The 14,867-nt window shown below is 46.4% G+C and overlaps 1 protein-coding gene across 1 annotated transcript in view; it reads right to left on the minus strand.

Moving 5' to 3' along the window:
* DNAH11 (dynein axonemal heavy chain 11) overlaps positions 1-14,867 on the minus strand; it is a 361,565-nt gene that overhangs the window by 18,510 nt on the left and 328,188 nt on the right. Inside the window, exons 75-76 of the mRNA XM_088457375.1 lie at positions 11,395-11,586; positions 2,531-2,650 (exon numbers count right to left, since the gene is read on the minus strand). Of these exons, the coding sequence (XP_088313501.1) occupies positions 2,531-2,650; positions 11,395-11,586 (312 nt within the window). The remainder of the gene's footprint in view (positions 1-2,530; positions 2,651-11,394; positions 11,587-14,867) is intronic.

Below are 14,867 nucleotides of genomic sequence, written 5' to 3' on the forward strand. Positions count from 1 at the left end.
ACACAATACAAATTTCTGTGCTGAGATGCTCCACAACAGAATTGTATTTTCAATTACCTTTAATATTATTGTGGGGGGAATCGGTATGTAATGCCGGCTGTCAGGATGCCTCCTGTCAAAATACTGACAGCTGCATCGCGATGGTTGGTATCCCCCCCTTCTCCTCTTTACCCTCCCTTCTTGTAGCCTAACCCGTTAGTGCCTAAACCTATACCCCCCCCCCCACTGAGGCCTAACCCTATCCTTCCCCCCCAAAAAAAAAAACTAACACTAACCCCGCTATGCTACCTAAACCTAACTCTGAGCCAGAATGCCTTGAACCTACCTGGTTTGGGCTGGCGTCTGTGTTTCGGAGTCCGGATTAAGATAGGTGTTGGAATTTCAACACCTATCTCAAGTCCTGTGTTGGGCTTCCAGCGGTCTGGATTCGGACCGGTGGCATCCCGTCCGCCGACTATATCCCATTGGTGGGATCCCACAATTTTAATCCTTGATCTCAGCAAGAGGTGCACGGACCCCCGGTACATAGCCACACTGAAGGACACTGTGCAATAGCCCTGAGCCGCAATACCATACAAGGCTGGGAAAGCTGACAACGGACCAGAGGGAACGTTTATTGTGACCTGGAGCTGTGGCCTGCAATTAACCCCTGAAAGACCAAGTGAGCTTACATAGAAATAGCCCCGAGCTGCAATACCATACAAGGCTGAACGAGCTGACAACGGACCCAAGGGAACGTTTATTGTGATCCGGAGCCGTGGAGACAACAGTAAGACCTGGCCTGCAATTAACCCCTGACAGACCAGGTGAGCTTACATAGCCAATTTAACAGCTCTTGTTCAATTTGGGATCAGCCACGCTGGGTCTCAGGGGTCCTACAATAACAGATCCCTCCTCATTGACATTGGTGTAGGAGATCCATTGCGGCAGGAACATTAGTGGAATTCATTTAGGTGTATATGATCAAAGGAGCCGCCGTTAATATTTCCACTAATTAAATCTTTTGCCAGAGACACTGGGAGAAGAGGATTGTAAAAAGTTACAAGTGTTGGTAGGATAACCCTGTGGAATTATATTACCAGTAACTGATGTATTTAACAAAAATAAAAAATCATGACAAGTGTCGATGGAGTGAAATTTTAATATGAGCTGCCATTGACATTAAGGGGTCTATGTACTAAGCAGTGATAAGAGACAGAGGCTGATTCAGAGCCGGACGCTATTTGCGCTCGCTCGTTCAGAAAAAGGGGCCGGCTATTTAAATAGAGCGCTCGCTCTTTGCGGTCTGTTGACGCCTCTATGTCTGAGCGAGCGAACGAAACATGTGCTCACTATTTTGTAAAGACGCCCCCTGGCCGCTTGCATCCTATGTAATCTCCGCTATTTATTTGATTAATCTAGTACATCGAAAGGCGTCTGAACTGCTCGCAGTGCTTGTGGTTGGATTTTCCTACCGCAATCATGCGAACAGTTCAGGCTAAGAGACAACCAAGTGACGTGGCCGATGACGCTGCTTTGTTAATTATGCACACCCTTAAACCGCCCGTTTTGACCGTTAGGCACGCCTGCGTTCGGATCACCACTCCCCATTTTCAAGCACCTTCCCCTGTTACCACCCACAAACGCCTCATCCTGTCACTCAAATTAGCAGGCCCTCGCTATTTTGCGAACACACGATTTCCGACCGCACTGACTGGTTGGCGCATGCGCATTACGACCCATACGCATGCGCAGATGTGCGAACATCGCTCGGAGCGAACAAGCGGCCGCTTACGAGCGGCTCTGAATCAGGCCCAGAGTGAAAAGTGATAAGTGAGTGATAAGGTGCCAGCCAATCAGCTCCCAAATGCCATCTCACAGGCTGTGTTTGAAAAATGACAGTTGGGAGCTGATCACAGACTTATCACTTTTCACTCTGTCTCTTATCACTGCTTAGTACATAGACCCCTGAGTCACTTAGATCATGGAGTTCTAGTTAAACACTTTAAGAAACATCGTGAAGGGTTACTTTGTTCACTTATCTCATTGATACAGTGTCTCATGCATATGTTATTGTGAGATGCTAGAGGCTGGATTGCATTGTTTAGCTGATTCAAAGCCAATACTAGTTTTATTTTATATTAGTAGGGACAGCTGTTGGTTTTTCCCTTTTTATTTCATTAATTCTAGATGTGATAAGTAGTTTTCTCTGCATGCAGAATATATATATATATATATATATATATATATATATATATATATAGGGTACTTTTATGAGTAACATAATGATTGAAATAGAACAATTCTTGTGATATTATAAATACATTGTTATTTTTCAACATTTGTGTGTCTCACTGGTCCATTACAGGCATTTTGTGCTTTCATTGTTTACTGTGTATTGCCTTTGGTTCTGGGTGTTGGTGAACCCCTGGGAGAGCTGCCTGCCTTTATTCAGTCCTCATTAGGAGAGCGCCCTATAATTTCTATATATATTCTTAGACCCATGAAATATGGTATGTACTCCAAAAACATTAATATTTTACACTCTTACCATTTCTGTGCTCATAAACTCCTCTAAATATGTCCGACATAATCTTCTGTCCCAGTCATCGGTTATGTGACCACCATACATAATTTCTCCAAACAGGTAGCGCAGATCTTCCCAAGGCACCTGCGGTGTACAGTGAAATGTAAATGATGTTCCCGGGAAAGAGCAGTATTAATATTTATCACTACAATGACAGGATACAGCCATAGGCTGGGAGCGCTCAGTGTGGTCTTTGCTATAGGCACTCTGCTATGTTGATACAGTAGCTCTGTTACAGGGACCATTTTTTACCATGTTCGATAAAGAAAACATTGACTTAAAACAATTTAAAATGTTTATTTTTACATTTTAAATTCTGTATTATGTAGTTGCCACAGGAATCAGCCCATGATAACTCAAATTGTAACATGTTTCCTTGGCATATTAATATGTGGACTGAAGTTATATGAGTCCAGTTGAGATACCATAGATCTACCACGCTACAGAGCGCATATGGGGATCTACTGATCACGCAGGATCATTTATCCATGGGAGTTTTATGGAAACATACTCACAATAACCACAGCCCCCAACAAGCAAAACCACAGGTGTATAGTGACCAGTCACCCTACAATTTGTGCCCCCTTTGACAGCGTAAAGAGACGCTTTTTCAGCCTGACAGCCAAGAGGCTTGAAAATAAAATTAGGATCTTTTCAGCAGTCTCCCAATCTCTTCCTAATGCTCCTGGCTGCCAGCCTTGTGCACTACTGATGGAGCAACTCCAGACCATGGGGAACGAAGGGCCTGACAACCCTACAGTTCTACTACTTGCTAGTTGCTTCATGGGAAAGAGCTTAAGGGGAAAATGTATCCAGTCATTCAAGAGTGAACAAGTGTAAACCTTTCCCATAGCAACCAATCAGCTTAGAGGTAGCACTTATTAAGTACATTTTATAAAATTATAGGTTGAAGTTCATTGGTTACTATGGGCAAATTTTCCTATCTTAAGAACGCTTGATACATCTCCCCCTAAAGGTACCCACACACATAGCGATCTGCACACGATCTCACGATGTGTACATATTCCCCATAACTCTCCCCCGGCAGTCCTACACACGATTTGGAGTAAAAAGCATCCAATCTGACTTAAGATCTATCGTGCATTTTAACTTTTTTTTTTTCCAGTGCATTGTGTCCCAGATTGTCAGATCTGCCCTACTGCATGGCAGATCTGACGATGCGATGTGCGACCAGTGGGGACGCGCATCGCATTGTGAGTGGGGACTCACGATTTACTCAGGATTTGGCCATACTTTACACGATCTGTCGTTCCAATGCGTCGGAATTGGCCAGATCAGGTAAAATATCGCTATATGTGTGTGGCCAGCATAAGTCTCAGTATAACTGAATCATTGGGCCCTCCAGAGCTGTGGAGCTTGTGGTGCCTACAAATTAATATCTACATTGTCTTGGAAAATAATACAACCTACCTACACTGATAATAATTAACTGAGTGTGGCTGATATATCACTTACAGTATATAACAAGCACAAATGGTCTCTGCTATCTTCACATGTATGTCCCAATGCTATGTAAAAGCTCAACATGTACAAAACAGGGCTGATCACCCTTCTTCCCACCAGAGACACTACCTCTCCTTCATCTCCCTCAACATCACTGACCACCAGTGTTCATTCTAGCACCCTGCACTTGTCACAACCTGTGCAGTTTCTCATTCATCATATCACTCTCTGTTCTGGTGCTTCTAGCACACTCTGGTCTGTATCTCAGCAGTTTGATGCATCATCTGAGTGTGCTAGAAGCACCAGAGCAGAGAGCGAAATCCCACGGGTTGTGACAGGTGCAGGGTGCTAGAATAAACAGTAGACCACTATTTACTCCCAAACCCTCAGCATTTGTTTCATACATGACTCCGTCCCCTGCTTTATTCTTCACATACAGTCTCTCTCTCAGTATTGTCACAACCATCTTCAAAATACTGTTCTTCTTAGCTGAGGTGCTACTAAAAATCTTATCTATGCTCTCATCATTTCTTACTTTGATTACTGAAACCTCCCGCTGTCAGCCATTTCCTTTACTCAACACCAAATCCTACATCAAACTATTTTAAACGCTATAGCAAGACTGACCATCTCTTGCCGCACCGATCTACAAATCCGTACATTGACTGTTCCAGAATGTATTTAAAATGACTCACCCTTACCTATACCACCCCTTTATACATCTCAAATACCATCTAGCTGATCTATGGTAATCACTTCTCACTCCTGCATACAAGACCTCTCCTGTGCTGCTGTGCAATTATGAAATTCCCTATAACGGGCAATCAGACTAATGGTATGTACAAACCTCATTGATCTGATGCAGTATGTCTTGCAGCAGGTCCGATCCAATCATTGGATCCGATTGAATGGGTGCTGCATTGGACTGTTAAGGTGTGCACACATTGGGCCTGATTCAGAGCCGCTCGTAAGCGGCAGTACGCTCGTTCCGAGCGATGTTTGCCCAACTGCGCATGCGTACGGATCGTAATGCGCATGTGCGAACCAGTCAGTGCGGCCGAAAATCTTTTGTTCGCTAAATAGCAAATACCTGCTATTTTGAGTGACAGAAAGAGGCGTATGTGGGTGGTAACAGGGGAAGGTGCTTGAAAACGGGGAGTGGAGATCCGAACGCAGGCGTGCTTAAAGGTCAAAACGGGCGTTTTATGGGTGTGCATAATTAAAACAGCAGCGTCATTGACCACGTCACTGGGTTATTTTATAGCCAGAACTGCTCGCAAGATTGTGGTAGCAAAAACCAACCACAAGAATAGCGAGCAGTTCATACGCTGGTCGATGTACTCGATTAATCTAATAAATAGCGGACATGACGTAGGATGCGAGGGTCCTGGGGGCGTAATTTTCCAAAAAACGACCGCAAGTTTTGTTCGCTCGTTCAGACCTAGAGGCGTGAACAGACCGCAAAGAGCGAACGGTTGATTTGAATAGCCACCCCTATTTTCTGGACGAGCGAGCGCTAATTGCGTCCGGCTCTGAATCAGGCCCATTGTGCGATAATAGGACTGAACAGCTGAGAATTGGCAAGCGGACGATTTATAGCACAGCCACCAAGTGTTCACAATTCTCTTTATCGGAGCTTACCCTAATACTCCCACACTATAGTGCACCCTCAGAACTATCCTAATCTCCCCTCCGAGCCACAGCAGCTCCTCTTGTTTCAGCTGTGCCCTCATCCAATTAGAATGTAAGCTCTCTCATGACCTGGGTGCTCCCTACCCTTTGTTGTATGTCTGTCCCTTATTCCCCATTGTCTGATGCTACGGGAAGGGGAGGAAACAAAGAAGTTACTTCCAAGAAGTGTATTGGAATGGAAGACATATGAGGAAAACGGTGATGGGGAGGGAAATTTTCCTAACAGCAATTCCAAGGACACAATCAGCCATGTTGAGTAAGAAATGGCTGATAACAGACAACAATGGGGACTGTAAACAGAATGTTGCACATTTACATACATATTTCAGAATGCGATTTGTAGCTTGTTTATATAAAGAGACTTATATGTTGGGTTCAGTGGTCCTATAGCTACAACGTTATAAAGCGGAACTTGTCACAGCAATGTGTGATTAATAGTCACATCAGTATGGCTCCAGTAAATAACATGGGTCCACACGTGCCAACAATTTAAGGCACTTCACAGTCACCTGGATCCAGCCCACATAAGTACTATTTTTCAAAGTCACCTTGTTAATTTAATCAGTATGGCATAAACTTGTTTTACCTTTCAAATAAAATCACTCATCTCACCATAATTTCATCTCAAGTAGAGTATCAGTGAGAATGTCACAACAAGGTGGCATCCCTAATACATAAAAATGACACGTGCAAGGATCTCAGCATTATTTATGTATGTGACGCGCTGCAAATTGCTTCCATCATCACAACTAATTGTAGTGATTATTAATGCAATGTTAAGAACTGTCAGATTTGCTGTATGTAATTACTTTTCTGCAAATGCTTCATTACCTGCCTAATGAATAAGGAACACATGTACACGTAAACCACTGCTTTTGTTACCAGAATAAAGGACATTTCTTTTTTTTTTTCAAGAAAGCTTCGACTTATTATAACATTTATCCAGTGGTGGAAATCTGCAGGTATGTGTTACATACACCCGTTACCTCAGCAACCTTTGCACTAACTATGTATTTATCATAAATGGGGGGAATAAAACTGCTAATTAGCGTATGATAAGGAAATATTACTGCTATATATGCACTCTTACACCTCTGCATCACAAATACCTCCCAACAGTCCAAGAGGACAAAATGGGGCAGACATTGAGCGGTCACTCATTCCAGCTAGCAGGGCTCATTTATGACACTACGGCTCTTCATTTGGAAAAACACTGATTACACTGGATCTATTGAACAATCTATCTGGATCTATTGAACAATCTATCATTCCAACGTGGATCGGAACAATAGTTAGTGTATAATGTGTACGGACTAACAGCCTACAATTAGTGTAATGCTCGGTGCACACTTGCCGATATGTACCGGGATGATATGTTGGCCATATAGTACCGTGGTGCCTCGTTCTGACCTTCATTACTTTCAACAGCGCTGCATGCGATATCGTTCTGTTGGATTTGCAGCATGGCCGACCAGACGATATCGCATGCAGCACTGTTACAAGTAATGGAGGACAGAACGAGGGATTGTTCCGTCTTTCATCACATCACTCAATGTGTACCTGCGGTACGATATGGACGACATATCGTCCAGGTACAGATCGGCAAGTGTGCACCGAGCATTACACTAATTGCAGGTTTAGGGTTAAAATATTTGTAAATTCAGATATTGCAGTAGGGCTATTGTTAAAGATGACCAGTCACCTCTTTGACACGTTGTAACCTATTACCTACAGGTTATTCTAAGCCTGTACAAATATATATGTTCTCCCACCACCCGCCTACTGCAATAGTAAGCCTCATTGTATATTGAGTAGTGCTCTGTCCTTCATCCACCAGTAATTCGCTTACTGCCAGCCCTTCTCATTTGTCCATAGTGCTGGTGTGGAGCAGAACAGAGGAAGCAGTGTTGAACATAGATTGTAAGCTCCACTGGGGCAGGGACTGATGTGAATGACCAAATATTCTCTGTAAAGCGCTGCAGAATAAATGTGTGCACTATATAAATAAATAGTAATAAATAAATTCATGGAAGAATCAAGTTAAATAAGAAAAAAACTGAAATAAGAAGCTGGGACACTGATTACTTGTTCTATCAATTATATATAAATGCATTCTACCGGGTCCCTACAGCACACCTTCTATTACTCTAACAAGAATTATAACGACGTTCACATATTGCTGGTACACATCCGCTGACGCGCCCACATTATATCGGCCGATATGTTGGCCAGTGTGTAACCAGCAGTAGATGTAAATGACACACGTAAGAACTAAGAAGGCAAACATGTCATAATCTCTTATTGCGTGGTTAGGTCCTACAGGGCCATATTCAGCAAGGAACGCACAGGAGAGAACGTACGCACGTGGCCGATGTTTTCGCGCTGCGCATGCAATGCGTGTGCGCGAACTAGCCACTGCGATCAGGTTAGGGTATGCAGACTACACGCAGTATGTACGCAGACACTTCCGAAATTGATTGACAGGAAGTGCCATTTGTGGGTGGTGACGGGGTGGTCAGGCAAACGCAGGCGTGCCTGTGGGTTGGGATGCCATTATAGTGCATAATTAATGCAGTGCGGCGGCATACGCAGTCATACCGTAAGCTCTACACAGGAAGCGGCCAAAATCCTGCGACAGGTCAGGTCTACCACTAATATGCTAATTGGTCTGATGGTTCTCAATGTTATCGATGTTTACGCCATCTTGCATACTGATCAGGCTTTGAATAAAGGGAGATGGGCGGCTTAGTATGGGGCTGGGCGTCTGCATCTTGTGCTGCGGTCTCCGTGCGTATGCATTGATTAGCATATTCTCGCAGCGGACGGGTGCGTTCTTGGCTGAATCAGGCCCACAGATATCTGCTCACTGCTGACTAATGAGGAACAAACAATGGTGGCTCAAATGTATACATGTGAAAATAATTTATGTATTGTTTTGTTTTTTAGCCTTCTGAATTAACACAAATAGAACCTTTAAAACATATAGCATAAATTATTTATTTTTAATCCCTTCCTAACTATGTGAAAGGTAACAAAAAATATATACATGTAAACTGCTTGTAGACAAAACTACAACATGGCTGGTTTTTCGAATATTAGACTATTTTTTTTGTTTATTGTGAGATGTACAAATATAGATTAGAGGAGTGTTTTAGGAGAAAATAAAATCTATAATAATTAACAATGTAATCCAATGTCAATAGCAGACTTGATGTGGGGTGGACAAGCTCCTGTTCAACTGGTCCATGAAGATGCACAAGATGCAGTAACACAGGTGCAGAGATGTGCGTGATGCAGTAACACGGGTGCAGAGATGTGCGTGTGCAGTAACACGGGTGCAGAGATGTTTGTGATGCAGTAACACGGGTGCAGAGATGTGCGGGATGCAGTAACACGGGTGCAGAGATGTGCGTGATGCAGTAACACGGGTGCAGAGATGTGCGTGATGCAGTAACACGGGTGCAGAGATGTGCGTGTGCAGTAACACGGGTGCAGAGATGTGCGTGATGCAGTAACACGGGTGCAGAGATGTGCGTGATGCAGTAACACGGGTGCAGAGATGTGCATGAAGCAGTAACACGGGTGCAGAGATGTGTGTGTGCAGTCACACGGGTGCAGAGATGTGCATGAAGCAGTAACACAGGTGCAGAGATGTGCATGAAGCAGTAACACGGGTGCAGAGATGTGCATGAAGCAGTAACACGGGTGCAGAGATGTGCATGAAGCAGTAACACACGGGTGCAGAGATGTGCGTGATGCAGTAACACAGGTGCATCTGTGTTGTTTCCAGGTTATAAATCACTCCCAGTGACTGTGCTTAGCTGGAAAGAACTCTGCCAGTGTCTTGTCTCTAATGCACTCATACCAATATAAAGCTTGATATGCTGTGTTTTATTAAAAAAAACAACCCATGGACCTATATATTGCGTTTTATGTTCATACAATACTTGAGGGATGATTTAAAACGTAAAAGTGGAGGTATTTGCCTATATAAGACTAACCAGAGTCTAGCTAGCATTTAACTAGTACAGTCTAGAAACTTCTAGCAAAGATATAATTGGTTGCTATGGGCAACATCTCCACTTTTTCATTTTATAAGGTTTGATTAATCTCCACCATAGCATATACCAGGTCTGTAACTAAGGCGGTGCGGTCCATGCTGCTGCACAAGGCGCAGAACGCCCTGTGGGCGGAACCGTCGACCGCCGTTATCTTTTGTGGCCGGGCTGCTAACAGCGCCAGCAAGCAGGTGCAGCGCCTGTTTAAATTTTCCACCATCCGGAGGCCAATAATAGCTCGTGGACCAGCAGCTGATCGCTAGCAGCCGTGGCGAGCCAATCACAGTTCGCCGCGTCATAGTTCCACACGCTTTCGGCGTCTAATGTCAGACGCAACTGAGCTTAGCTTTCAGCTCTGCGACGGCGTCTTTGACTGGGAACAGAAGTCTGATGAAGACCTCGGGCCGCTGCTTAAGAGGCGAGAAGATGGCAGAAGAAGGTGAGGACAGAACAGTGCTGCAGCTGAGCAAAGGCTAAACAAAGCTCCCCACTGCAGCATCTCCCAGTTACCCATAGGCAGCCTTGACCACCGTTAATTTACCCCCCCCTTTCCTAGATCATCAGGTGTCGAGCATTAGGCCCGTGTGTGCAATCAGGCCTCGGGCCTGTGGGGCATGTTAGGTGGACAGATGGCCCATGCCACAAGTATAAGTGACTTTGGGTATTAGGCCCAAGTCACTTTATGGGCCCAAAAGGTAGGCAGTCAATAGCCTGGCACCTGGTGAGTGGCTGGGCATTAGGCCCAGGTCACGCTTTACTAATGGATATGTAAGGGTGGGGGCCTACTGTGTGGCATAATTTGAAATAAGGTGTACTGAGTGGCATAATGTGTATAAGGAGTACTATTGGGTGGTATAATGTGCAATAAGGGGCATTACTGTGTGGCGTGATGTGAATAAGGAGCTATACCTAGTGGCATAATGTCTATAAGGAGTACTACCAAGCGGTATAATTTGAAAGAGGCTTTACTGTCAGGACCAAGTCCATCCATTGGGCTTGTTGGCAGTATCCCAAGGGCCCGAAGCTTGTAGGGGCCCACCAACTCGCCCCGCTGCAGCCACAGCCAGTTGGTAAATTTGTGATATTTTTATAGCCCGTCCGCCGATGCACTGTATTTTGATCCAGACCTCCCCCATCCCCTGGTGACGAGTACATACCTCAGGCCCAGTTTCACTTCATCCACTGGCTTCAGACCAGTCAGACAGAGTCTTTCTGCATGTGTGGGAGGTCTGATGGGCATGCAGAAGGGTTTAATTTTATTGACCATTTAAATTTTTTACCGTGAATGGGTGGGTAGGGGCCCCAGTGCATTGCTTTGCCCAGAGCCCACACTGCTGTTAAGACAACCCTGTTTACTGTGGTGTAATTTGAATTGGTACTTTTGTGTGGCCACACCCTTTCTATGCATGGTCACACCCCTACTTTTGGCAAGAGCATTTGACGCGCGCAGTCTGTAATTAAATGGGGGGGGGGGGGGGCGGTTGGGGTACCAATGCTATTTCTGGCACAAGGCACCAAAATGCCTAGTTATGGCTCTGGCGTATACAATATTATGGTTATATACTGTGCAGATTTTAATGTGCATGGGTCTTCAAGTCCTTGTTCTTAGCTTACCTTTGTGTTGGATTCTAAATAGTTGTATAGAACATTCACACATATAGTCAGGTCTCCAGCATTGAAGGGATAGCTGCGGTTCCAGCCTTGGGGACCAAACTTCAGTCTCCCAGCAACACAGGCATGGAAGTAGCAGAGAGAGAAGAGGATGCTCTTGAATTCATGCTCTCTGGCACACATCTCCAGGGTATCCTAGAAACCACATGTAAGAGTGTTATCAAATGCACCGTGATGCCTTCTCCATCTGAAGTGCACCACAACCTTAATACCCTCCACACAAAGCCATCATCTGTAAAATACTAGCCTCCTAAATATACTATGTTTTACTTTTTGGGTGCCAAACCATAAAAATTTCCCAGAATACCACCACAATTACAGCATATAAAATAATTTACAAAAGTAATAGCTGGGTACTAAGAATGTTAGTAGCTTCACTGTCCTTGCTTTTTTGAAGTTACTCAGTTACCGTTTATAAGCTGATAAAAACAAGAGATATGGTAAGAACTTACCTTTGTTATCTCTGTTTCTACGAAGTCCATAGGGTCCACAGGGTTGACCTTGGGGTTATAGCTGGAACAGGATCCATGGGCACCACACAGTTAAGCTTTTAGCTCCCAGGATGCACTTGGGTCCTCCTCTATACCCCGCCCCCGAGCCACAGGCACCTCAGTTGGTAAGCAGCCTAGGCCGGAGGAGGAGACTAAACAGAGAGAAGGAAGACTGGAACACACAAGAAACCATACTCACAGCAATAGGAGACGGAAAACCGGTGACCAGCCACACAGCCCATTTGAAGCCAGGTGCGTCAGGGCGGGCGCCCTGTGGACCCTATGGACTTCGTAGAAACAGAGATAACAAAGGTAAGTTCTTACCATATCTCTTGTTTTCTACTTCAGAGTCCATAGGGGGTCCACAGGGTTGACCTTGGGGATGTCCCAAAGCAGTACAACTAAGGGCGGGGACGCTCCTGTGCTGAAAGGAGTACCCGGCTCCCAAAGGATGCATCCTGAGAGGCAAAGGTGTCAAACGCATAGAACCTCAAAAACGTTTGAATTGAAGACCAAGTGGCCGCCCTACACAGCTGAACAGCAGAAGCGCCACGTCTAGCAGCCCAAGAGGGACCCACAGAACGAGTGGAATGAGCCTTAACAGAGGCTGGCACAGGTAAGCCCTCCTGTGCATAAGCCTCACAAATAACGGAACGAAGCCAACGGGCTAACGTTTGTTTGTTGGCAGGCCAACCCCTCTTGTGAAAACCAAAGGAGGATAAACAAGGAATCAGACTTCCTAACCGAAGCCGTCCGGTCTACATAAATTCTAAGCGCCCGGACCACATCTAAGGAAGTCTCACCAGCTGAAAGATCAGGGGACTGAAAAGCTGGCACAACAAGTTCCTGATTAATATGGAACTTCGAGACCACTTTGGGCAAAAACTCAGGACGAGTGCGGAGCACCGCTCTGTCCTGGTGAAAAATCAGGAAAGGAGGGCGACAGGAAAGCGCCCCCAATTCAGACACCCTCCTGGCCGAAGCAATTGCCAGGAGAAAAACCGTCTTAAATGTCAGCCACTTGAGCTCCACCGCCTCCAGAGGCTCAAACGGAGGACCCTGCAGGACCCGTAGCACCACCGCCAAGTCCCAAGGAGCCACAGGAGGCACAAAGGGAGGCTGGATCCTGAGAACACCTTGGAAAAAGGTGTGAACGTCTGGTAGTATTGCAATCCGCCGTTGAAACCACACGGACAAGGCGGACACATGAACCTTCAGAGATGCAAGGCGTAAGCCGAGATCCAATCCTGACTGAAGAAATTCCAAGACCCTAGAAACTCGGAACACCTGAGGATCATAAAGTCTGGACTCACACCACTGAAAGTAAGTGTGCCACACTCTGTGATAAATCCGTGCTGAAGCAGGCTTGCGTGCCCTGAGCATCGTACCAACAACCGAACTGGAGAAGCCCCGAGACCTCAAGACGGCTGTCTCAAGAGCCACGCCGTCAAAGACAGCCGACCCAGATCCGGGTAAAGGCAGGGCCCCTGAGACAACAGGTCCCGACGTTGAGGAAGAAGGTACGGAGCGTCGATGGAGAGGCTCCTGAGATCGGAGTACCAAGGACGGGAGGCCATCAAGTCCAGCTCCGGCAGTCCCCACCTGTCCACGAGTAGCTGAAACACCTCTGGGTGAAGCGACCATTCCCCGGGATGTACGTCGTGACGGCTGAGGAAGTCCGCCTCCCAATTGAGGACTCCGGGGATGAAGACCGCCGAGATCGCTGGAATGTGACCCTCCGCCCAAGACAGGATACGAGACACCTCCGACATCGCTGCCTGACTGCGAGTTCCGCCTTGGTGATTGATATACGCCACCGTGGTGGCGTTGTCGGACTGCACCTGTACCGCCCTTCCGTGAAGAGCGGGGCCGGACGACTGCAGGGCCTTGTATACTGCCCGCAGTTCCAGGATGTTGATGGGGAGAAGTGCTTCTTCCGCTGACCAACGACCCTGAAGCGACAAAGAGCCGGTCACTGCCCCCCAACCCCGGAGACTGGCATCCGTCGTGAGCAGGACCCAGTCCGGGATCCAAAATGGGCGCCCCTCGACCAGATGAGCTGTCTGAAGCCACCAAGCCAAAGATAGCCGAACGTCCGGAGACAACACCAGCACCTGAGAGCGGATCCGGTGAGGTAACCCGTTCCATTCTGATAGAATCAGCCCCTGCAGGGGCCGGGAATGGAACTGGGCAAATTCCACCATGTCGAATGTCGACACCATGGACCCCAGAACTCTCATAGCCGAATGGACCGACAGGCGGCAACGGCTCAGGCAACTGCGTATCCGCAGCTGTAGTGAGGCGACCTTCTCCGGAGTCAGGAAGATCCTTTGCTGACGCGAATCCAGCAGGGCTCCCAAATGAACCATCCGCTGTGATGGAATCAGAGAGGACTTTTTCCAATTTATCAACCACCCGTGTGCTTGCAGGCAAGCGATCGTCAGGTGGAGATGTTGAAGCAGTACCTCCGGGGAGCTCGCCAGCAACAGGAGGTCATCCAGGTACGGCAGCAGCCGTACATTCTGGTTCCGAAGATGTGCGGCCATGACCGCCATAATCTTCGTGAACACCCTCGGTGCCGTGGAGAGACCAAAGGGTAGCGCCCGGAACTGATAGTGGTGTTGAAGGATAGCGAACCTCAGATACCGCTGGTGTGAAGATGCTATCGGAACATGGAGGTAGGCGTCCTGGATGTCCAGGGACACCATGTAATCCCCCGGTTCCATCGCCAGAATGATGGAACGTAACGTTTCCATCCTGAACTTGGGAACTCTGAGGAATTTGTTCAGAGACTTCAAGTTGAGGATAGGGCGATGAGAACCATTGGGTTTCTGTACCAGAAACAGAGACGAATAATACCCCGTCCCTCGTTGTGATAGAGGAACGGGAACAATGACCCCTGCTTTCAGCAAGGACTCTATAGCC

This window comes from Taudactylus pleione, unplaced genomic scaffold, assembly GCF_031769625.1.
Source record: "Taudactylus pleione unplaced genomic scaffold, aTauple2 ptg000758l, whole genome shotgun sequence".
Taxonomy (NCBI): Eukaryota; Metazoa; Chordata; class Amphibia; order Anura; family Myobatrachidae; genus Taudactylus; species Taudactylus pleione.